The sequence below is a fragment of the Pezoporus flaviventris genome, unplaced genomic scaffold, assembly GCF_033815535.1.
Source record: "Pezoporus flaviventris isolate CSIRO_AGI_PZ_B2104156 unplaced genomic scaffold, CSIRO_AGI_Pfla_v1 ptg000002l, whole genome shotgun sequence".
Classification (NCBI taxonomy): Eukaryota; Metazoa; Chordata; class Aves; order Psittaciformes; family Psittacidae; genus Pezoporus; species Pezoporus flaviventris.
Window position 1 is genome coordinate 76,223,545 of NW_026892550.1, and position 22,701 is coordinate 76,246,245.

Here is a 22,701-nt window from a genome sequence, read left to right on the forward strand (position 1 = left end):
TTTAAGTGGAGTTCCTCATGGGTGAGTGGCATCTTGTGAGTACACTGTGGTCTGTCAGAAACTATATTTGGACCAATGCGCTTCACTGCTGATGGTATCTGGTGTGCAAGAAATATAAAATGGGGTCACTTAGGTAAGTGATAGTGTCCAAGAAAGGGCTGTAATCTTCTGTTTAGCGTCTCTGTTTTCCCTTTCAGTTCATGGAGGGAACTTGGTTTTAGGGTGCATTTGCTTTAGTGTAGTGTTTTCCCAGAGTACCTTTGCACAGGCTGAGCCAGTGATGGGACAGTTATTCACTGGGGTTTATGTGCCCAGTCTGCATTCTGGGGGTATGTGCAAGGTTTCAGGAAACACCCAGGCCATTCTCCCAGCTTCTGTGGTCATTTTGATTCTGGTGCTCATCAGGAGAGGAATTAAATATCCTGGCACAGACGTCCCATAGACGAATTTCTGTATGTGTGTGTTACTGGTACCAAAAGATTATATCTTTGCATCCCCAGAAAGAATCTAAAACTCTGATTTTTCCATCAGAGCAGCTTGAGTAAAATGAAATTCTCTGTTTGATCCTGCATATTCTGGCCTTCAGTCAAAGGATGGCTTGATGGATTCAGAAACTTGAAGAATGAAAGAGTATAATTTTGAAAGCGAAAGAATATGTGGGAGGAAATTTTGGTAGTTCTGAAGCTCTTAGTGTTAGAAATGTTGTAGCTACTAATGTGAAGTAGATTTGTTGTTTTTTTGTTTGGTTTGGTTTGTTTTTTTTCCCCTTGGTTCCTTTGATAAATCCTAATCCTAGAGCTTGAGTTGTCCATATTCAAAGTCCAGCCATTTGTATTTTCTCTTCATTAGAGGGCTGTTTTGAGTACTGGTCTCCCCATAAAGTAAATTAGAGCAATTTAAGTTGAAAATGTCTCAATACAGTTTCTGTAATTGGCAAATGCTTCAGGAAATCCAGATCAATAGGAAATAAAGATAGGTGTCTCCTTATAAGCCACACTGCCCATGGGTAACATGATGCTCTGGGCGCTTTATTCTTAAACTGTATCCTGAACTGTGCTATTGTCTGTTTCAAATGATACATTGCATGTCTACATGACACCTTGAGAGCATTGCTACAGAAAGACAAATGGAGTAATCAAATGGTTATGTTAAATTTACTACAGTTCAAATCTATTTCTAAACAGTGATTAGAGACAGAGATAAATGTAGTAGTTCAAGGTGACTCCCAAGCAAATCACTTAATAAGCTTTCAGAATCAAATACCACTAAGTTCTGGGAAGACCTTAGCTATAAACACCAAAGATGGTCCCTGTTCCTCTTTGCAAATGAGCAACACCTCACCAGTGAAGTTTGGTAGGAAAAACACAATGCTGCTTTTTAATGATAATGCAATCATTAATTTTTTGTTGCTTGGCAAATATGTTACAGTTCCCCAGTGCTGAAGAGTACAATTCTGTGACACTGGCAATAGGATGGGACTGCAATGGCTTCTCACTATGTTAGCTGAGAAAACGTACAGCTCGGGTATGGCAATAATACAGATTTTTATGTTTTGAAGTTGCTGAAGGTTTCCAAAATTTGCATTCCATAAGGAGAGTAGGTTTGTCTTATTTGGACACCTGTAAACTGCATAGTGGTGAAACTTTTTGGCCAGGTCAGATGGGGCATTGAGCAACCTGGTCTAGTGGAAGGTGTCCATGCCCATGGGGAGGGGTTGGAGCTAGATGATCTTTTAGGTCCCTTCCAACCCTGACCATTCTGTGATTCTATGATTCCACAACAAGAACACCTATTAGAAGAACAAATTTATCTCAGGAGCTGAGTGTGTCTTGTTTTGGTCCTTTCTGCCCAAGAGCTTCACAGCTGGGACAATAAATGTGGCTTTCCAGATATTCAAGTATTAATAAGTTCATAGTCAATTTATATATGTAAAAGTTATTAAAATTGTGTAAGTTAACTGTTCAAACATATCTTTTCAGGGGGAAACCCCTGATTTCTATAAATTATACCACAAGTAAATGCAGCATAAAAAGAGAAAAGAGGTATCTTGATGACCTTATGAAAGAAGCATAAACAGGTATTAACAAGGTGATAGGAAAACACTTTACCAGCATAAGTTTATATGCTTCAGGAGGCCTACTAAGGAAAAAAACCCAAATATTTATAACAAAAAGGAAAAAAATAAGCAATGGTAATAGTAAACATCTGAGCAGTGCAATGATGTATTCATGTCAGCAAATAAAAGATCTATAAGTAGATATCATCATAAAGCTCACAGTGTGAAGGGAAGGACTTGATACAAAAGCATAGAACAGGGAAGGCTATAAATGAATATAGCCTCAGAAAACGTAAGAAGCTGTTGGTCAAAGTAGCTAAATTTTTAAAGTATGGAGTCAGTAGAAAAAGTATATAGGAGAAATAAAAGATGGCCTGAACTACTGAAGTAGTTAGTGTGGTGCTCTGTTTTTTTAATGTTTTTTGTTGGTAGAAGAGGATTTTCCCGTGCTGTTTCAAGCAGAATAAAGGGATCAGCTGAAGTTCAGTAGAATAGAAGATGATGTACGGATCAGATTTAATCACCACCATAACTCAACAAGGAACCCATTTAAACCACCTCCCCCAGTGTTTTATAGTGTAAATTATGCCCATAGATTTAAAGATAATATTTGACTGGGTCCCTCAGGATTGAGTCTATAACATCTCGAAATGACAAGGTACGTTAAGAGGAGTGTCTCATCAAAGCTCTAGATCAAGGTGCAAACCTTACTTGATTGAGGGGCACATTGACAGGATAGCTCCTTTACACAGACAGTGGTATTGAGCAGAGGTGCAGTCTTGCACCTCTGCTATTTGGAACCGCTGTTTGTTTAAGTGGGAGAGAGAAAGTTGACTCAGGTAGAACATACCTTATGTTACTTAACAGAAACCACAGCTAGGTTGTTATCCAGTTAACCTGCAGTCATGTACAAAAGAAAGAAAAGAAAAAAAGGAAAGGAAAGGGTGAAAGGTAAATTAAAAACCAATTAGGCATAATGAGAACTACAGTAATTTTCGACTCTGATAATGTGATAGAAAAGCGAGCTACACACAAACAAGAGTCTTCACGTTGCATGGCAGTAGGATGTGAACAAACAGGATGTCCAGAAAGAAACAGTGTAATAGATCAACCAGACAGCAGCTGCAGTTACCAGCAAAAAGAAGATTTAGGTGTTGATAATCTACAATTTAAAACCTATCTATGAGTCTTCCACTGAAATCTTGTTTCTGCCTTAACAGTTGAATGTGAAAGCTGAAAATCTAGCAAAGGTACAGACAGACATCTAAAAGCTTTTGAAAGTAAATGCCTTGGGGAAACAGTAGGTATGGAATGAATTTGTAACAAATACTGAGAATCACCAGGGAGTTGAACAAGACTTAATCTCCTAAATTATCCAGAAATGAAGATGGAAATATCTAGGATGTGTGGTAAGAATGAAGCCAGATCTGATACCAGACTGTCTGCCATGGCTGGAATGCCCTCAGGCATAACTGTAGAACACGTAAAAGGGGCTGACCAAAATAATTCCTCTACTGAAAAGTGCTTAGAGATGAGAACATTATGGGTGACTTCAGAAAGGGACAGACAAGGAGTAAAGCCAGATGGACAGCAATCAGCAGAGTCTCACTCTGTTATTGGAAGGAACTCTTGGCAGTGTGAGTTGGGTGGCATGAAAGATTTTCATCTAATATTTCATGTCTGTTAGGGGCCATAAACTCTTGGCAGACCTGTAAAATGATTTTAGCTTTTTATCAGCACAGCTCCAGGCCTAATGACTAGAAAGTACATATTTTAATCCTAGAGTCCAAACTCTGTCACTTGCAACTGGCAGCTTCAGTAAGCACTATAATTTATGTAAACTCAGCACCACCCACAAGTTTCTGGATCAACACACAGAGTGGTTTCTGCTGGTATGAGGGAGAATACCACCAGGTTGTCTTACTGAATCCAGGTGGAGGAAGTCAGTGATTGTCTGCTTGCAATAAGAAAAGGCATGTCTGCTGGGGCCTTTTCTTCAAGCAAAGTGTCTTGGCTTCTGACCCACCCGGTGCACTGCTGTTCTTAATTAGCCTGTATCTTGACTATATTAGTATGCTGGCATTTAGCTAGCTGGGATTTTATAATCAAGCATGTGCAGCTCTTCAGTATTCCCTTCAATTTCTCCATCTCTGGAGGCCTGTCACCTGCACTGTTAGGCTGCTGGTATCCTCAGTGACTGTATCTGGCTGTTTGCAAAATGTCTTCTTCCCTGATATGCTCATCTGGCCCCAGAAAGGCTCCTTAGCTGTGTGGCCATATTTAAAACTCATGTTGTGTGTCTGCAGCTACATGTCCTGCATCAAGTAGTGCTTTGTTTATGTGAGCACCACTTTGCAGATGCTAGTTAGAGGCCTCTTTCCTACTGTATATGCTTATCTATTTCTTTTTTTCTCCTCAGTCTAACTAAAAAAATTGATTAAGAGTGCATATTTTGAAAAGGGGAGAGGGCTTCACTGGTATCTAGGCATCTGGACTGGCAGTTCGTGTGTTAAAGCCAATAGTGTATCTTCTAGTAGTTCTTATATTAAAAGCATGGTTGGGATTTAGTGGCATAAACTGAGCCATCCTGGGTGATTTTTTTCTGCCCATCAGGTTCCTGTCTGGCCACCAGCTATCCCCTTGGCAGGGAGATGCCAGGGAGATATCCAGAATACCTTAGCTGGTCTCAAATGGTATTTGCATCTGCATTGTACCCAGTATGTTTTAGTTCCGGAGGGGCAGGGGGGGCTATGCCTCCCAAAGAGAGGGGTTTAAACCAGGATTTATTTGGTTCACTCCCTGTCTTTTTTTGGAATATAAGCCTAAAGACAGAATTTAAAAGGGCAAGATCAGCTTGGTTTCCAGGTACAAATAAGTGATATTTCTTGTACTGTGACTTTATTCTCTCAATGAGTTGAACAACTTTTCCTTTAGCTTACAGTTATTTTTACCAGGATCTACTTCATTCTTTCAAATGGTCTTCCAGAGCCATGGTAGTAAAATAAGATCTTTCAAATAATGAAAACCAGAAGCTTTTTTTTTTTTTTCTTTTCCTGCCACAGTGTTGGCTGTAATGACAGAAAATCATTGATTTCCTTTTGAAACTGTTTCTTGTTTCCTTGATGCTGCTTACCTCTCTGCTGATCTTTCCTTTCTTTAGGTGTAGCTCATTTTGCGTACCTGTTTGTTCTGTGAACGTTTCTTTTACACTGTGTTTATCTGTAGTTAGTTAGGTCTGTAAAGTTTGGTCACAAGCCAGGTAAAGTCATCGAGATTTTTGTGGTAGGGTAGTCACTGAAATAACCAGGTGCAAGCAATACAGAAACTGATATGACAAAAGATTATAGATAATGGATCATGCAGCCTTGCAAATCCATCTTCCTCTGTGCAGCACAGTTTTACTGCTGTTTGTCACACACTGAAGTATTGAGTCTCAAGAAGTGTTCAGAGCATGTCCTGTTAATGAATCATATGAAAAGAGAGCGCAGAAGATGAAAAGCTGTTCCAAAGCAGGTCCTGATTGAGCTGACCTGCTACAGATTTTTGTCATTTGAGGTTAAGCTGTTTATCTGAAGAAAATCTCATCCTGTGCTGGTAATTTAATCAGTCAGAGCAATAGTAATAGAAAGGCATAGTTATGTATGGAAAACATGGTATTATATGGTAGATCATTGTTACAGCATTCAAAAGCTTCTGTGGAGAATTGTAATATTTTGGCAGGAGTTCAAAATTCTCTTTCCTACAAGGAGCAGGTTTGGTGTTTGTTTTTTTTTTTTTAACGTCATTTTGAGGTTACATGGTAACATCTGTCAGAGCTATGCTAATCTCTGTCATCCAGCTGTTATAATTGAGGTATTTTCCTTCCTTTTCCTTCTCTTTCCTCTCCTTTCTGCTTTCTCTTTCTCCTCCCTCAGAAAAAAAAAAAAAGCCAATAAAAACCACCTCCTTTTATACTGAAACTTCAGGTGGAATGAAGTGGTTATAAAAGCATCTGTCAACACAGGAATAGTTTGCCAAGCCAAGTATTTGGGTTGGAAGTCATGCCTTCCCAACTGCTTGAAAACAGGAAGTATCTCTGTTAAGTGATGGATAGCTCTACTTTGCTGAGAGGAAGAAAAAGTGTTTTTTCTCCTTTTCTTTTCTTTTCTTTTCTTTTCTTTTCTTTTCTTTTCTTTTCTTTTCTTTTCTTTTCTTTTCTTTTCTTTTCCTTTTCTTCTCTTTTCGGTTTGTTTCTTTTTCTTTTTTTTGCCTCTGGGCTAATAAATGAGTTCTGCAGTTGTTCTATGTATGTAAAGAAATACTCCTGTAGAAATATATATATGGGTGCACAGGGGTCTGTGTGTGTTTATGTATGTGTGTGTATGAATATACAGACTAAAAAAAAACTACCTCAAAACCAACAATTCACTTTGTACGTGATCGGTCCCTGTGAGAAGCCAGTCCAGGCACATCTCATCCCAGTGATTCCTGTAAAGCTCTCAAAATCTGTCAGAAACAGCCTGCAGGATTGCAACGGCTCCTGGGTGATTAATTGCCAAAAGAGTCTGGTTCCAGGTTCCATTACATGTAATTGTTATCTTTTCTAAAGGGGTTCTTTTATTAAACCCCCACCCCCAAAAACAGGGAAAATAAAAAAACTGACATTCCTGAGGTTTTGCGCCTCTTAGACAGGAGCAGGGAAGACTTATGTAAACATACACTGAAGAGGGTGTGTTATGTTGTTCATTAGCTGATGATAGGTGGGGTTTTTTTTGCTTTCAGTTAATTTTAACCTTACTAAGAATCGTTTTGTTAGAAATGGGGGAGGAAGAGCAGCATAGCATTTACAGGAGAAGAGGGGGAGTTCCTGAAGATGGAACATCAAAACTGCTCTGTGAGACCCAGCAAGTGGCAAAGGACTTGGTGGCTGCTGCTCCTTACTAACACTGTGGGAAAACAGCCAGAAACTGGAATATCCTTTGTCCACACACCACTGCGGTGAAACTGCTCATGTTGGACATGGGGAGAGAGCAAGATCTTGTGTCTGAAATCCCCCTTGCAAAGGAAGCCAGTGCTGCAGCCACTCAGGGCAGGTGCAAGGAGAGGACAGCAGAGCAGCAGCCTGAACAAGCAGACAAAGAAAGATTGGGCACTGTTTTTTATCCAGTTTGTGGCTTGAAAACATGTTGTTGCGTGTCGTGAAAGTATGGGCAAATTGTGGAGACTCTGCTGTAAGTTGCTTCGTTTTTTTTCTGAGACCATATTCGCAAAGCAGGCAGGAGAGCCTCGTTCCCTGTCAGTGCCTCCATGTCTTTGAATCCACCACATGAGAGGTTTGATTTGGAGCTGAATTTATGTGGTGCCAAACTGGAATATCTGTAATTGTATCAGTAACGTTGCTTGGATTTGCACTGCTTTTACTGCATTGAAAGTGTGCTGTGTTACTGACAGGTTTAGACTTTTATAGACAGAGGCCTGGGCAAAGCATGGCTCCCAATGAGCACTGTAGTAATTTGTGCCAACTGACCAATTTAACTGTTGGAAATATCAGGGGAAAAAAGCATGGAGATACTGGTTCTGCAGCTGCAGAGTATCTCCCTCCAAATGTTCCTGCCAAGAGAAGTGATTGAAACTCAGTTTCTTGAGATATTTTAATCCCATCTGAACAAAATCACATAAAAACATGCTCTGGTATTGTCTGCATGGGCCAAGGAGCGCATTGTTCCTCACAGTTGTGTTTACACGGTCTCATTGCTGCAATGAAACAAGTCTCCTCAAGTTTTCTTTCTCCGTGATTCCCCTTGAATTAGCTATATTAATCAAACTCAGTGGCAGGACTGCAATGTAAAGCAGTTGGAACACTGATGTTACTCTGGTTAAAAAGATGAGTATATTTTGGTGCCTACTGGTTTGGAAATACAACCCTCTTTTTTTGCAGAGTTTTTTCTCCTCTTGCATCCACAAGCTGTTGCTACTGCCTCTGGAGAGGTAGTAACCCTACCACTCATCCCTCTTCTCTGCCACCCTTTAGCCACATGGAACCACAGCTGCTGTCTGGTGCAGGAGCTCATCCCGTGGTGCAGGAGGGACCATGGGAGGGGAGCTTAGGAGGCAGGAGGGCACAGCAGCCTCTTCCCTGTGCTGGATAGGCAAGATAAGGCAGCTGAATAGTCACTGGTGCTACATGCTTGGTGCCATATCCCCAAAGGAAGCAGAGGCACAGCTACTTCCAGGCCAGAGCAGCCTGAAATCCCGTGGTTTGGCAGTGAGGTGAGGCTCTGGTGAGGAGGCCAGACTGCAGGCAAGCACTCCTGGGTGCTGTGGCACACAAGCTGGCTGTGTGGCAGGCACTGCATCGTGGTGGTGGTTAGGGACTCAGCACAAAGTGGGACCTGATTCTTGCCTGACAGCAGATGTCAGGTAAAGAAAATCAAAGCAGCTCTGAGCACTTTTTGGCTTCTGGAGGCTGAATGTGTTTTCACATCAACTCTGGAAATTTTTGCTTTCTTGAGGGAGTTTGAGCGCTGCCTATTTATAACTTATGTAAGTAATGCTCATATCTGTTTAAAATTACCACCATTAGTGAAAATGACTGATTTGCCATGAAACCTGGAGAAGCAGCGTATGTCATTCAAGCAGGTGATGCCAATGGTTTTTATTGATTCGAGGCAGTTATTTTTCCAGGTTGCATTTGATAAGGGAAGATGAATTTGTTATTTCTCTGCATACTGCAACTGTAGGATAAACCATGTTTTGTTGCAATAATTAAAACACTGATCTGTAGTGATAGCTGAAGGTGTTAGTTCCTGTTGGTTGCCAGCAAAAGGAGCAATTCTGAAAAATATTTTTTTGAATTGCGCAGAAAAGTTTCTCTCTTTTGATGAGATGAACTGGAATGAGCAAAACTCAGTGACTGAAGGAGAAGGATTAACTAATGGTAGTAGGCCTGGAGGGTAAGCAGAGTAGATGAATCCTACAGAAGCTGGGACATTTGGCTGCTCAGCAGTGAAGGGCACATTGAATTCTTGTTTTTCAGATGGTTAATTCTCTGCTGCTTCATCTAGGTTTGGACTCAGATGATATAAACTCTCTCCCTGTTGAAGTTGGTTTACTGTTTGTTGGTGTATCAAACCATGTGTTTGTTCTCTGCCTTTAATTAGTACTTGTGGTTAATGCCTGAGTAAAATGTTTCCACTGTGCTCACTGCTATTTGATAGTGTTCATTCTTCCTGCACACCTGCTGTCAAACCTGTCGTGTCTTTTCTTGTCAGCTTGCACAATGCTCCAGGTCTTGAGCAAGACTGTCATGATGGAAGGGTTGTACAGCCTGATTTTTAGAAATCTTTGTGGAAGGTGAAGTCTTTTTGTAGGAACTGATAATAGGAGACTGCAACATTTTGTTGGAGCTTGCTTCCAATAATATCTAATAAAATGCAGTTTTTGAAGTCGTGGATATATTCTAGGTTAAAGAAGCAAACTGCTGCATCCTGAAAGGAATTGTAGATGTGTAACAACAGCAGAGAGTAATGTGCACGAATCTTGGGAGAAGTACAAGGGTGGTGACCAGCAAACAAGTCATTAGAGGGGAACTGGTTGGAGATGTTGGCATGTTCTGACGCTGGTGACAGACATTGGCATAGAAGGAAGAAGGTGGGGAGAAGGAAGAGTATGGAGAAAGGGGCTCTTGTCAAGAAAATATCGCTTGACTCAGGAGCCTGTAATTACAAGGCACAGCAAGTAAGGGTGTCACCTAAACCAGAGGAATTTGGTGTTGCCTCCTGAAGCAGCTCGTGCCAGAGGGAGAGGGAATAAAAATCTTGTGGAACAATAAAATTTATCTTTACAGTGGGCTGTGGTTTTTAAGTCCTTAATAGTGACACTGTAATATGTCTTTTCTCCTCAGCACCTTTTAATTTTGGTAATAAATCCATGACTGCAGAAAGCCTCCAGTAGCTTGTCTAGCAAACAGGATGGATGAGCTTCCTGTACTTAACACTTTCGAAGATCCTAAAATGCCAGGCACTTCCTGGTCTCTCATGCTGGGAGAGTGACCTGCTCTGGCACAGAGTGAGAGCAAAAATATCAGGCACTGAGGTGACCCTCAAAAGCATAGGAGAAGCACCTTTATGGGAACTGACTTCACTTCTGCAAGAGATAAATGTGATGGCACAAGAAGGCCCTTTCATCATTGCTAACAAGTTCACTTCCTCAGCCTTTTTTACCTTAATACTTTCCACACGGGCAACACATCTGTCCTGACATATGGGCAAACTGCTGAAAGGATCTCGCAAATAGTTACTGCTTGCACAGACTGCAGGAAAAATATGACTAAAATGCTTCAGATACATTCAGGTACTGTAATCATGAAAGTAAAAAAGGAAGGCATTACCCAATTAGGTTACAAGATACAGAGTACCTCTGATATTTGGGAGTCCGTGTAAGTAGGGACCACAACCAGGGCTTATGAATTGCAATTGTTAATTGAAGTTGGAAGGATTTAGCTACAATGGAAACGGATTGTTCTGTTATTTCCAGTCCTCTCATTTTCATCTGTGGTCTAACCCCAAGGGGCTCCAAAGGCAGGATTCAACTTTTTGTTCAATTTTTTAGGTTCTGTATTAAAATAAATGTCTTGACAGGAAATGTCTTAGATTTAGTCTAAAAATCTGTTCTTACTTGTGGAGGTCAATTGCAGCAGAGACTATGCAGTAGCATTGATTGTCCAGATGAGCTTCATTAGCTGCTGAACCTACTTGCTTTCTCTTACACACCTCAATATGCCGTTTACTGCGTGGCTTATGTTTTGCTAAGGAAAATGTTGTCAGTTTGGCACCATAGTTTTTAATTCTGTTGTTTTTTTTCCTAATGTCAGGTTACCCTCCTGCACCCTTCCTGTACGTTGTTCTGTTAAAAGATTGATCCAGAATGATTTTGGTGAGTTAGGCATGGCTGTAAAAGTATGTCAGTAGGAAACATATTTTTTCTATCCCACAGAAAGCTCATCAGCCAGGCAGTTAGAGTTCTGCATTGTTTGACAATTTAGTTCTTTGGAAAAGCTAACTAAAGATGGATGCTTTAAAAAAAAAAGAATAAGGAGAAGAGGAGGAGGAAAATTAGCAAAGCCCTAAGGTTAATTCTTGTCCATTCTTAACAGGAACCTCAGATATTTTCCTGGCTTTACTTATTCAAGGTTTCTTTCATGAAATAATTATCTTCATAACTGCACACAAAATACACATCTTTGATCTAGCTATCTTTTCCAATGATAATTTTTGAAGTAATAATCTATTTTAATTACCAAAAAGTTTAAGCATTTCTTTTCGAAAGGGGAGCAGTTTCTTCTTAATTAATATGTGGTTTTGTTATCGATGATATTATGTATTACATGATGATTATCTCACTTTCTTAGTGCTCCTCTGAACAGTATTGCATCTGTGTACCACTAGTAACCTCTCAGTACATGTGCACTTAGACCCTTTCTGTAACAGTTGTGGTAATAACAAAAAAATTACATAAACTTGCAAAGGAATTGCTTAATGGTATGAAGCATTCTGGTTTCTACCAAAACCCCAATTAGTTAATTTTGTGCCCTTCCTGCCCTACATAAATTATGCAACCCTTACATCTCAACATCAGTGAATTATGTAGCTCTGCTCACACATCAATTAATTTTGGCCCCATCAACTTCCCACCTTCTGTGTGCTCCCAGCCTCAAATCAATTTTGCATCTCCCAGCCGCGAGCGGTTAATTTTGTACTCCCGGCAGCTCATATCTGCCTAAACCTGCAGCCCTGCTTCAACTCTTCACCCTCCCCCATCTGCCTCTGCTCCTGCACAGCCAAGCCACTGCCTTCTTCTGCCGAATTTGTCCTTCTCCAGCTCACGGCAAGGATCAATACCAGGCAGCTTCACCTCCTGCCTCACCAGTCAGCACTGCATCCCAGTACACCCATGGGCAGCAGGGCTGATCTGGAGGTGACCTGGGTGGCCTTGTCACTCTCCTCTTGATTTTCAAAGTGCAAATTGCAAGACTGAAGCTCCATCTTCTGGAATGGCCTGTCAAAGTCATGGTGTGCCTGGAGCAACCACCTCCAAAACCCTTCCAGTGGGGAAGCCTGCATCACACAACACCCCACTGAGAAGAGAAATAGCTTCCAGGTGTATAAGAAAAGCAGCGCTGAGGAAAAAGGTGGTGCCAGCATCCATCAAACTTAACACTGCTGCCAGCAGCAGAAGTAAGTGTGACCTGGGCCTTGCTGTTAAAGCTGACACTGCTACATTTGTCCCTATTAAATGCCACAGTAGGCTTCTCTAAGCAACCTAGAAAGACCTTATTTTCCTCCAGAAGAAACTTCAGTGTGCAAAACTATCAAGAGGGATATATTTTCTCTTATTGCCAACCTCTATGTGCAGCTCTGGTCTGAGTCCTCAATTATTTTCCAAAAAGGAAAAGTATCTCCATGAGAAGTGTGTAGAGACCAAAAGCCCAAGAGGGCAACGTGATGTCCTGCAAACCAAAATGGCCTTGTGTCCTGGGTTCAGCAGCAGCAGTCATTTTTCTCCTTCTTGGTAGCTGGTGCAGTGCTGTGTTTTGACTTTCGGCCTGGGAACAGATCTGATAACAAGGATGTTTTGGTTTGGCCAAGGACTTTGTGAGCCTCATGCTCTGCCAGGGGGGAGGGGAAGCCAGGAGGAAGCAGAGACAGGACACCTGACCTAAAATGACCAAAGAGGTATTCCATACCACAGCACGTCATGCCCAGGAGGTAACTGAGAGTTATGCAGAAGGGCTAGGACTGCAGGGTTGGAGGAGGTATCAGTCGGTGCTTGGTTGGGCTGGGGGGGCGAGTTATCGGTCGGCTGTTGTATTCTCTTCCCTTGTTATTTCCTTTATCATTGTTATTATTGGTGGTAGCAGTAGTGATTTGTGTTATACCTTACTTACTAAACTGTTCTTATCTCAACCCGTGGGAGTTGCATTCTTTTCGATTCTCCTCTCCATCCCTCCAGGAGTAGGGGGAGGGCAAGAAGGGGGGGAAGTGAGTGAACGAGCTGTCTGGCTGGGTTTAAACCTACACCTTGACGATCTGTTGCTTGATAATTGCTTTCAGACCAGGAGGCAGTAGGGCAGCTCTGCATCCCACTTATGGTCTTTAACCAGGGATTTGCATTCTAGTAATGCAGGATGGGTCAAGAAAGGCCCCTTCCTCACCATCTCCCTCTGTATTTAGTTCCTCAGGAGCGTAGAGGGGGGGGTCCAGCAGCTTTCGCCAAAGGGACAAGGGTGGTGACAGCAGAGTGAGGAGCAGTCAGGCTGCACCCAGGGTCACCCCATTTTCCATCCAGCTGGACTGGCGGGAGGGCTGGGGAAGAGCAGCTTTCAGTTCAATCTCCTTTTCTCTCTGGGGGCTGGAAGGAATTTAACTCCTTTCCCAAGTGGGGTTACAGATTATTTTCTCTCCTCTCCTTTTTGTCTGTGTCTGTTTAAGCAGCAAGTTCTGCAGAGGCTGACTTGTGCTTTTCTTGTACAATTCTCAGCACATCCGGCCATCTTGGGTAAGGTCCCTAGGCCTGATTGTAGCAAAAAGTAATGATAGTGTGTTTAAAATTTGGGCCTCCAACTATAACTATATATAAAACACAAAGCATTTGGGACAAACTGAAGGAAATACAATTTTTAGTAACTGAGCAAAATAAATATATATTCACTCTTTTATATCTGCAGTTGTGTTTTGCACGCATGAGTGCTCTGACATTGTGTTAGAAGCCTGTATCTCAGAACTGAAAGCCCATGCAATGCAGTGTAGCATTTGCTCCCAGCTGGTTGGCATCAAGCATTTTTCCTGTCTCACTTGTACGATAGCCATGGTCATTCATCAGCGTGAAGCTAAGCTGGCTCTAGAAAATGTTCAATTTATCTAGGTGTCCTGATTAAACCTGCCTTGATTTAAAAGAGGCACACCACTGTACTCCTGTGAGCATTTGTTATTTCTTCAAATAATAGAATTAGCTATCGGCATTTCCTTAAGAGGATGCAGAATACAATTGCAGTATAATTCCTCTCCCTCCAAGCCTAGTCTTGAAACATGCAAATTTCTCTTTCAAGTGTGTTGGCAAAAAATGGCAACAACCTGATGCACAGATGATTTAGACACTGAATTACACACTGGTTGAGTTATCATCAGGGAGTTGAGTTCTTTGGGGAATATAGAGTGCTGTGGAAAGTAGCACAGTCTGCTGGGGAAATGTCAGTGGATGGCTTGTTTCTTGCTGTCTTTTGTAGGGATCCAGCATTGGCCACTGCCATGGACAGTGCACTGGGCTGCATACAGGCCTCTCATCTTCCTAGTACAGCCTTGCTGTAACCTTACAGAGCTCGATGCAACAGACCACAGTGCTGTGCACTTTCTGCTGAGGGTTTTCATGGTCTGTTTTAAAAATAACAAGACATCTCTTAATATTCAGGATACATTTTTCCACTCTGAAGCACCCCAACAGTCTTTTTAAAGAAACTTTAGGAAGGGTGTTAACTTGACCAATGCTGTGCAGGAAGGAAAGCTCTTTCCTACTATTTTTTCAGCATGACTTTCACTGACATGATCAGGCTGGGAAAAGACTTATTGGCTGACAGCCCAGGACAGCCATGCAATATCTCTAGTCATCTGGAACTCAAACTACTCTGCCCAGGGGAGAACCATAACGTAAAAACAATTTAGGTTACATGCTGAATCATATAAACATTGTTCAGTTTTTAGAAAATAGTTTAAATACTGTTTATGTGCATTGGCTATGCACAGGTTTGGGGTTTTTTCAAATATCAAATAAGAAAGGCTGGGATGGGGTTTACTTTTTTTACTGTAGACAGTTTTCAAAAAACTTGGCTATTGTTAGAAGTATTAGGGACATGAACTTCCTCTCTTCTCACAGATGTAAGAGCTTGGCTTCCCCTATGTATCGGATATAATTGTTTTATATATAGATAATGTTTGCTTTTTGACCCTGTCCAGAAAGCTCAGTGACAGGCACGCTGGTCTGGTTGGAGCACCAGCACCACATTGGGAGGGCTTGGCTTCATCAGGCTAAGCTGCGAAACCCCCGAGGACAGAGTTTCTGCAGCCATACCGCTGACCTGCAGCGTGGCTGCACTTCTCTTCTACAGATTTATTTCCACCCCATTCAGCCTGAGCCCTCTATGCTACCCTTTGTGGCCATTGTCCCCTCTTAACAGTTTGTTATTGCTGCCCAGAGTTTGTTCTGTCACCCTCCCCAGTGTATGTATAATCTGAGTAACCCTGGTAAACCAAAGCACAAGGGCCAATATATGTGTATGAAACTGAACAGTTGAGGCCTTAGCCTCCAACTGTATTAATCTGTGGAGTTTTCAGTTGTCTTGTGGCACAAGAGAAGGAGAAACCAGGATATTTCCAACAGTTCAAAGCTGATACTAAAATGTATTAATTATAGTGTTTTTGCAAGTCTATGTTTTTTTTCTCTCCCTTTTGGAAACTGAGTATTACTGGCCTTTGTTGTTACTTTATTTTGCATAAAATCCTGCTAGAATAAAATGCTCCTCAGTAAGCATATGCAGTTCTAATAGCTTGGGACAAAGCAACATGAATTCAGTGTGTAAGTTTCACTTCAAAACCCTTTTTTTCCCCTCTTGTCTTAATTGAATACGTGAGATTGGGATGTGTCCATTGCCACCTGTCCTTCTGCCAAGTCCTAACATTCCAGCACACCTTGCAACAAGCCTAAAATTATTATTTTAGGAAAACGGCTATGGTTCTTTATGATTCCTTTTTTCCATAAACTGGTATTTAACAAGCTGAGTAGCCTTACTGTCTTTTCAGCGGCTGGTCCATTCTACCAGAAGAGATTAACCGCTCTCACACATAGCTTGGTTATTATTGTGTAGCCTCTTGCTTTGCTGAAATTGTTGGTTATTTGGTGGCATTGTTGTTTTTAATTGAGTTGTCATTTTTACTTTCTTGATGTGATGTGTCATGTGCCGTAACTTTTCCTCTGGTGCTTTCATTGCAGGCCTTGCTGAGACCAGGACGAATAGATAGAATTATCTATGTGCCATTGCCAGATGCAGCCACTCGTAAGGAGATCTTCAAACTTCATTTTCAGTCCATGCCAGTCAGCGATGAGGTCTGCTTAGCAGAGCTTGTTCAGCACACACAGAAGTACTCAGGAGCAGAGGTAAAACTTATGGAATGGTAATTGCCACAGAGTTGGTGCACAAAATTGTGTTTTCAAAATTGAAATCAAGTATCGACCAGGTATCGTCCTTAAGGCTTCTCAAAGTGGTGGGAGGAATTATGAAAAGGAATGTTTGTGAGATTTCTATGTTTCTGCATAGAAAACAATACAGTCTGGGGCTTTTTTCCTTCAAGATCTCCATCAGATTGTTGCCAGGGGGAGGGCCTTTTCCAGGGAGAGCCATAGTACCATCACGGGTGGCCTCATTATAAGGATGTGTTGCCCTGAGATGTGGAGGGAGGTGGGGGCAAGTGCCCCCAGACTGCCCAGACAGTTCACCTGGGTCTCTCCACATCCCTGGGGATCTTTTTTGCATTTAAGATTGTGACTGGGAGCCTCAGATGGAGGGAGGATAGACAGAGTTATGAGATGGTGCAGGGGAATTGCAAGGAAGTCACTGGTCACTTTGAAGCTCATATTTTCCTATTCCATATAATCAAGACATAATACACAGCAGCACTTATTGTTATAGCTCATTGCTATTAGTTGGTCAGCTTCTGACAATGGACATCAGACAATTATTTCCTGTCCATGGTAGAAGGAGAAGCTTTCCCAGGTACTGATGCCTGGCAGTTAAAATAAGTATTGATATGTTAGTGGTCATCACTCTGCTCTATGAATGTTTTTCATGTCAGTGTCTCATGAAAGGATATTTCATTCTTTTCTCATTTTGATTAGTTGAAAGGAATTAACATTACTTCAAAAATTCAGAATGTTACTAAGGTTGCAAGTTTGAGCTCTTAAAAGGTAAGAAATACCAGAATTAAAATTTCCACCTTCCTGTAGCCTAGTGTATGCATTATCGTACCATCTTTAATTACATAGTCACCTTCTGCTTTTTCCATAGCAGAGTGGAAAATGTGATGTGCTTTCCTCAGCTCCTCATCTTTCTGTGTGCTGTTTACAAGGGCAGGGAAATAAGTTAAACTTTTGTCTTGGCTCACAAGAAGAGGGTAACTGTGGAGTGTTTGTGTGATTCCTATAATGCTGAAGGCTTTCTCAACTAGTCATTGGATATGCTCCCAGGCAAGACTTTTGCTCATTTAGCTGTCACTATAAATGCTGGTACGCTGTAAAATCCTGCATTGCGTACTGGCTGGTGGGGGCACTGCTGTTAGTGCTGCAAGTCCAAAGGATGGGGTCCGACCTTGCCAAACGCAGCAGCAGCAGGGTTTGGCGAGCCTCCAGGCTTGTTCTGGGAAGCTGTGTCACAGTGGACACCAAAGTCAAACCCGCAAGAGCTTTCCTCCTCCACAGCACAGGACAAACTGTGCTCTGGGAATGGATGAATGAAGGCTGTGTAGTGAGCAAAGCTGTTTTGTGTAGCACATCTTTTTGCCACAGAATGTGGGATATCAGAATGAACAAAAGGCAGTAAAAAAGGATCACAGGCTTAAATGTCAGTCTGGAAAATTGTCACAGCTCTACTGCCTCCATGCTTTGGAGTAGTGACTCAGTACTATGTTTTTAACCGGATATCAGTGGTGCTGCCCTGGCAGAATATATCTGCCTCTGGATGAGTTACAAGCCTCCCAAAGCGTAAATATAATAAACATATTTTCTGTTGTGTATGGAAACTGTCTTCTTACTAGGCAACAACTGTAATGCTTGTATTTTAGAAATTCCAAGGATTTCCTTTGAATCTGGATCAGCTGAGGCTCTAGTGATGAATTTCTGTGCCTAGTTGATAATTAGTCACAAATGTCTTGGTGCTGGCTTTGTACATTACCAAAAATAAGTTAATGGGTCATTGAGTGCAGCTACAGACTAGCTGTGGCGGTGGAGGAAAGCCTGCCTGTTTTCAATACGGCATTTCTCATGAATTTTGTTCTTTCACATCATTCAAAGAGTTATAACTGAGATGTAAAGAGTAAATACAGAAGAATCCTCAGTCAGTGTTCTTTGGAAGAATATTTAAGTCTTGACAGTTGGCACGCACAGTGGCCAGTTTCATTAAAGCCTTTTCTTCCTAGTGTCTCCAGCTTCCCAGCTTTAGAAATAGTTTCCGCTGTTGAATGGCAAGTTCCCATTCTACTGTTCTGTCCTTTGTTTAGAAAAAGAAATGGAAAATGCTCAGGTTTGTGACTAGAAGATGCTGTGTGAATAAGGAGTTACATGTAAAGATGCATTGAATCATCCTGACATGAGGTGAATAAACAGCAAGTAAAGTGAATAGTTCAGTATATGTCTGGCTTCCAACCTGGCCTTTTTTAAGATCAGATATTTGTGTATTTTTGCCTGTCATCACTGATGACCAGTTATCTCTATTCACCTGCTGGATGTATGTTTCTTTTAATGAATATCTTTAAAGATACATCAAGATAGCAAAATAGGGTGATTACTTCCCACTGCTGCATGTGAGAGAAGACTGAAGATAATTTATGAGGGTGGATTGCAATTTCCTTCTCTAGTGTGTAAAGAAGTTTAATATATTTAAAAAAAAAGGTGCATTTACATTTTTAGTGTAAGAAAAAAAGTAATGTCTGTACAATTAGTTTTTATTATGCTAATAGTATAGATCAAGCAAAGCCTCAGCTGAAATATTTGGTTTTGAGTTTCATCTTCATTACCAGGCCCTTCTGAAACAGTGTTCTGCAGCAATGCTTGAGGCTGTTCTTCTGCATCAGTAAATCAGGAAAGTAAGAAATTGTCTATAGAAGTTTCTGAATAGCAAGGTTCGGCCTCCAAGCTGATGTTAACACCAAGGATCATTCCCTCCTCCCTCTGAGGCAACTTCTTTGGCTGCATGTCTGCCCTGAAGGCATTTGTCTGTTCCCAGGACCACCTCAACCTCTTTTTTGCTGAGCTGGTGTGACTGAGCCAAACGCAGAGTAGGTCTGGTTGCTTCAAGTACAGCGCTGCAGTAACCATATGTCTCCTTTGCCCTCACACACAGACCAGCAGGTTTCACTGGTGTGGCAGAGGAGCCATCAAACTGGGACAATACTCTTGCATTTGTCCCCAGCTTTTTTTTTCTGGGAAACTTCTACTGAGGGCCATGCCCAGGCGGCTGACGCTTGGCATGGTTCAGCAGGAGAGTGGGCTGGGCTGGGCTGGGCTGGGCTGCTGGCCTCACCAGCACTTCCAGGTGCTGCAGCGTTAGCAGGGAGCACTGGTAGGCACAAAAAGGTCTCTAGATCTTGAAAGTAATAAAAATGGTTAAAACAAGTGCAGTACTGCCTTGAAATTTTTGTAAATTTTGTCCTAGTGTTCCTGCATTTTATTTTGTGGCAAAATTTGCAGGAGATTCAACTTTTTAGAAAACTGATAATTTTATTTTTTTTAATGCTTTTATATAATTGGGATGTCTTCACTCAAAGATTAATTGGATTATAGATTTTTTTCTAGAGCATTTTCACTGTTGTACTTCATGCTGAAGTTTTTCTGTTTGATTTCTCTCTGTGCTTTCTGTAGAGTGCAGTGAATTAAAGATCCAGCTGCAGAAGTATTTAAAAGCTATGTTTGAAAGTGCAAGCAGTGTGAGTTCTTTGGGTCTCATTTGCTTCCTTTGATGATGCTGCTACAGCCAGCTTGCTTTAGGAAAGATGGGCCTTCCACAGACTCCAGTGAACTACTTTTTTAATTTTGGGTTCAGATTAGGCTTTTCATAATTACTAGCTGCTCTCTGTTGTAATACAAAACACGCATAGTCCTAATGCACTTTCTAGTGCAAGTGCAAACAAAATCATTTGGACAGTATCAGATAGAAAATTGTTTGTCCAGCAGTTTTTAAATTACGCATTGTCTCACCCAGAGAATAAGAAAGGTTGTAGCTGGAACATGTCTTGGTCTAGAGGAAGGATACCTGCCTTTATAAATGCAAAGACTGATGTCCTTATTAGATCAGGGAGGGGGGTAAGAAGATTGTATCATTTGCCTTTACAGATTAAGGGGAAGGGGTGTGTCTGTCTTCAAATCCTTGGAGGCTGCTGAGAAAAGGGATGATCAAGGGATGAAACAGTGTTTCCCCATTGTAGAAATATTTAGTTCCAGAAAGTAGGTGATAAAAAGGAGAATAAACTCAGTACTGAGTGAGGAACCTTCTTTTATTGTCTGAACCCCAGTCACATTTATAGTTTGTTACAGTTTAGAAGGCAGTAGCAGAGAGGGAAGTTTTAGGCAGAAACTTAAATCAAGTGTTGAGTAGTTTTAAGTTGGTTAAAGATAGTGAAAAAAAATATCAATATTCTGGATCTGATGACTATATTCTCAAGACCAGCATGCTTATAAAAGTAAGCTAATGGGACTAATCCTGCTTTTAAATTTGTGGAAAGCAGGTCATGGTGAAAGCAAAGGCTGGCGTTGTTTCTATGCTATTATCAGTTTCCATGCTTACAGGAGACAATCGTAAAGCAGGAATCTGGGAACCTGTAAATCTTTCACTCGTTCTTAGTAGAACAGTTGATGTAAAAAATATCTTTCTCACTTTGCAATAACTTTCAGTGGGAACAAAGAATGAAGGGGGAAAGCAGCAAGCCAATGAAGGTTTGCTGTGGCTCATACGAGGACATATTTGATGCCAAAAAGTATCTTTACAGTAGCACACTAGTTTCAGTCGACTAACGCCTTTGACTCTTAAATATGTATTCTAAAACATGCATGGTCTTGTTTAAAAGATACTGATATATTTAAGCTATAAACTTTAATAAAAACCCACTGCAAACAACCAAAACTCATCTTTTTCTTACAGAGGAAGGTACCAACTACAGAATAAGTGAGGATGTCTTCCACTGTAGGTATACAGGAAGGTAAACAGTCTTTTAAGATATTGGGAAAAATTTGTCTCTTTAGTAAACAGAATCCACAGTAAAGGTGAGAGAGGGCTGAAATACAGGTTAAAAAGGACATATGACAAATTAGAATGTGTTATCTTCTTTACACCTAGTTTTTCCATGAAGGAAAAGATCTTCCTAACTTAAGGGGAAGGCTTTCTGCTTAACATTTTTAAAGGGCAATAAATCCAATCCTGTATAGTAGACTAAAAAGAGACACAGGCTTTTGGGAGCATCAAAAAAAGTAGAAAAATAAAGAGTGAAGTTTCTGTGTGGAAGAAAAAGCAAACAAACAACAAAACAAACAGTAGACCTTTCAAATCATGTCACGGCTACAGCCCATCATTTTGATTTTTAAATGCAAATGTGTTTGTTCCTTTTATGCTTAGTTATGCTAGATGCAGTGTGTGTTCAATTCCCATTGAATTCTACAGATGTTGAAGGCTGTTGTGGTTTAAGCCCAGCCAGTAACTCAGAACCATGCAGCTGCTCGCTCACTCCCCACCCCTTTGCTCCCCCACCCGCCTCCTGGAGGGATGGGGAGGAGAGCTGAAAGAATGCAACTCCCATGGGTTGAGATAAGAACAGTCCAGTAACTAAGGTATGACATAAATCACTGCTGCTACCACCAATAATAATAATGATAAGGGAAATAACAACGGAAGAGAATACAAGCACTCACCACCTGCTGACTGATACCCAGCCCAACTGAGCAGTGATCTAGCCCTTCTGGGTAACTGCCCCCGGTTTATATACTGGACATGGCATGCTGTGGTATGGAATACCTCTGGTTAGTTAGGGTCAGGTGTCCTGTCTCTGCTTCCTCCCAGCTTCCCCTCCTCCCTAGCAGAGCATGAGACTCAGAAAGTCCTTGGTCAGAGTAAACATTACTGAGCAACAACTAAAAACATCGGTGTTATCAGCGCTGTTCCCAGGCTGAAAGTTAAAAACACAGCACTGCACCAGCTACTAAGAAGGAGAAAAATGACTCCTATTGCTGAACACAGGACAAAGGCATGCAACACATCATTAGGGACTGGGCCCTCAGATTTTAAACTTCTAAGATACCACAAAAAAAAAGGCATGTGTCTCATCAGAAATGTGTGATTTAGTAGTTAAAGCATCTATGACTGAAACAACTCTGGCCTGACTCTGCTGGATGGCCTTTCCTCCTGAACAAGTTCTGCTTAGCTCCACACCAGGATACAGTATTACAATGAAATGCAGCTTTCAAGGTGAGGAACACTGTCAGATTGAAACACAGCAAGATAAAGGCCTCAGATGAACCTCTGAAGTTTCTCTTGGAACAATGCATAGGATCTGTTAATTTATATCACTCATTGAAACATGAACATTTTTGTGTGGGTGGGTGAGGAAAAGAGACTCAGCCTTCATCCAGTATGGGTAATTTGGGATCACCTCCTTCCGACACACATTTTCAGTGCTGAGGATGTGTTTGGCACAGGTGGCTGGAAGGTGAGGAAATACCTGGCATTCAGAATGTTTTCCGAATGTCAATGTTTGGGATAAATGAGATGAATCACCGGAAAGGAAATAAGTAACTAGACAGGACTTCCCATGGGATTTTGCTTACTGCTGGTCTCACAGGAACCTTGTACGTGCAGAATG

At 41.4% G+C, this 22,701-nt stretch overlaps 1 protein-coding gene across 9 annotated transcripts in view; it reads left to right on the forward strand.

Annotated features, from left to right (window-relative positions):
* The window catches only part of AFG2A (AFG2 AAA ATPase homolog A), a 226,077-nt gene that overhangs the window by 145,255 nt on the left and 58,121 nt on the right, over positions 1-22,701 (forward strand). For 3 of the 9 annotated variants that reach the window (XM_061444184.1, XM_061444152.1, XM_061444161.1), the window contains one exon: positions 16,076-16,240. In XM_061444184.1, the coding sequence (XP_061300168.1) occupies positions 16,076-16,240 (165 nt within the window). Of the gene's footprint in view, positions 1-1,428; positions 1,525-16,075; positions 16,241-19,026; positions 19,132-22,701 lie in introns of those variants that run through there. The other 6 variants (XM_061444226.1, XM_061444250.1, XM_061444262.1 and 3 more) reach the window with 4 other exon arrangements.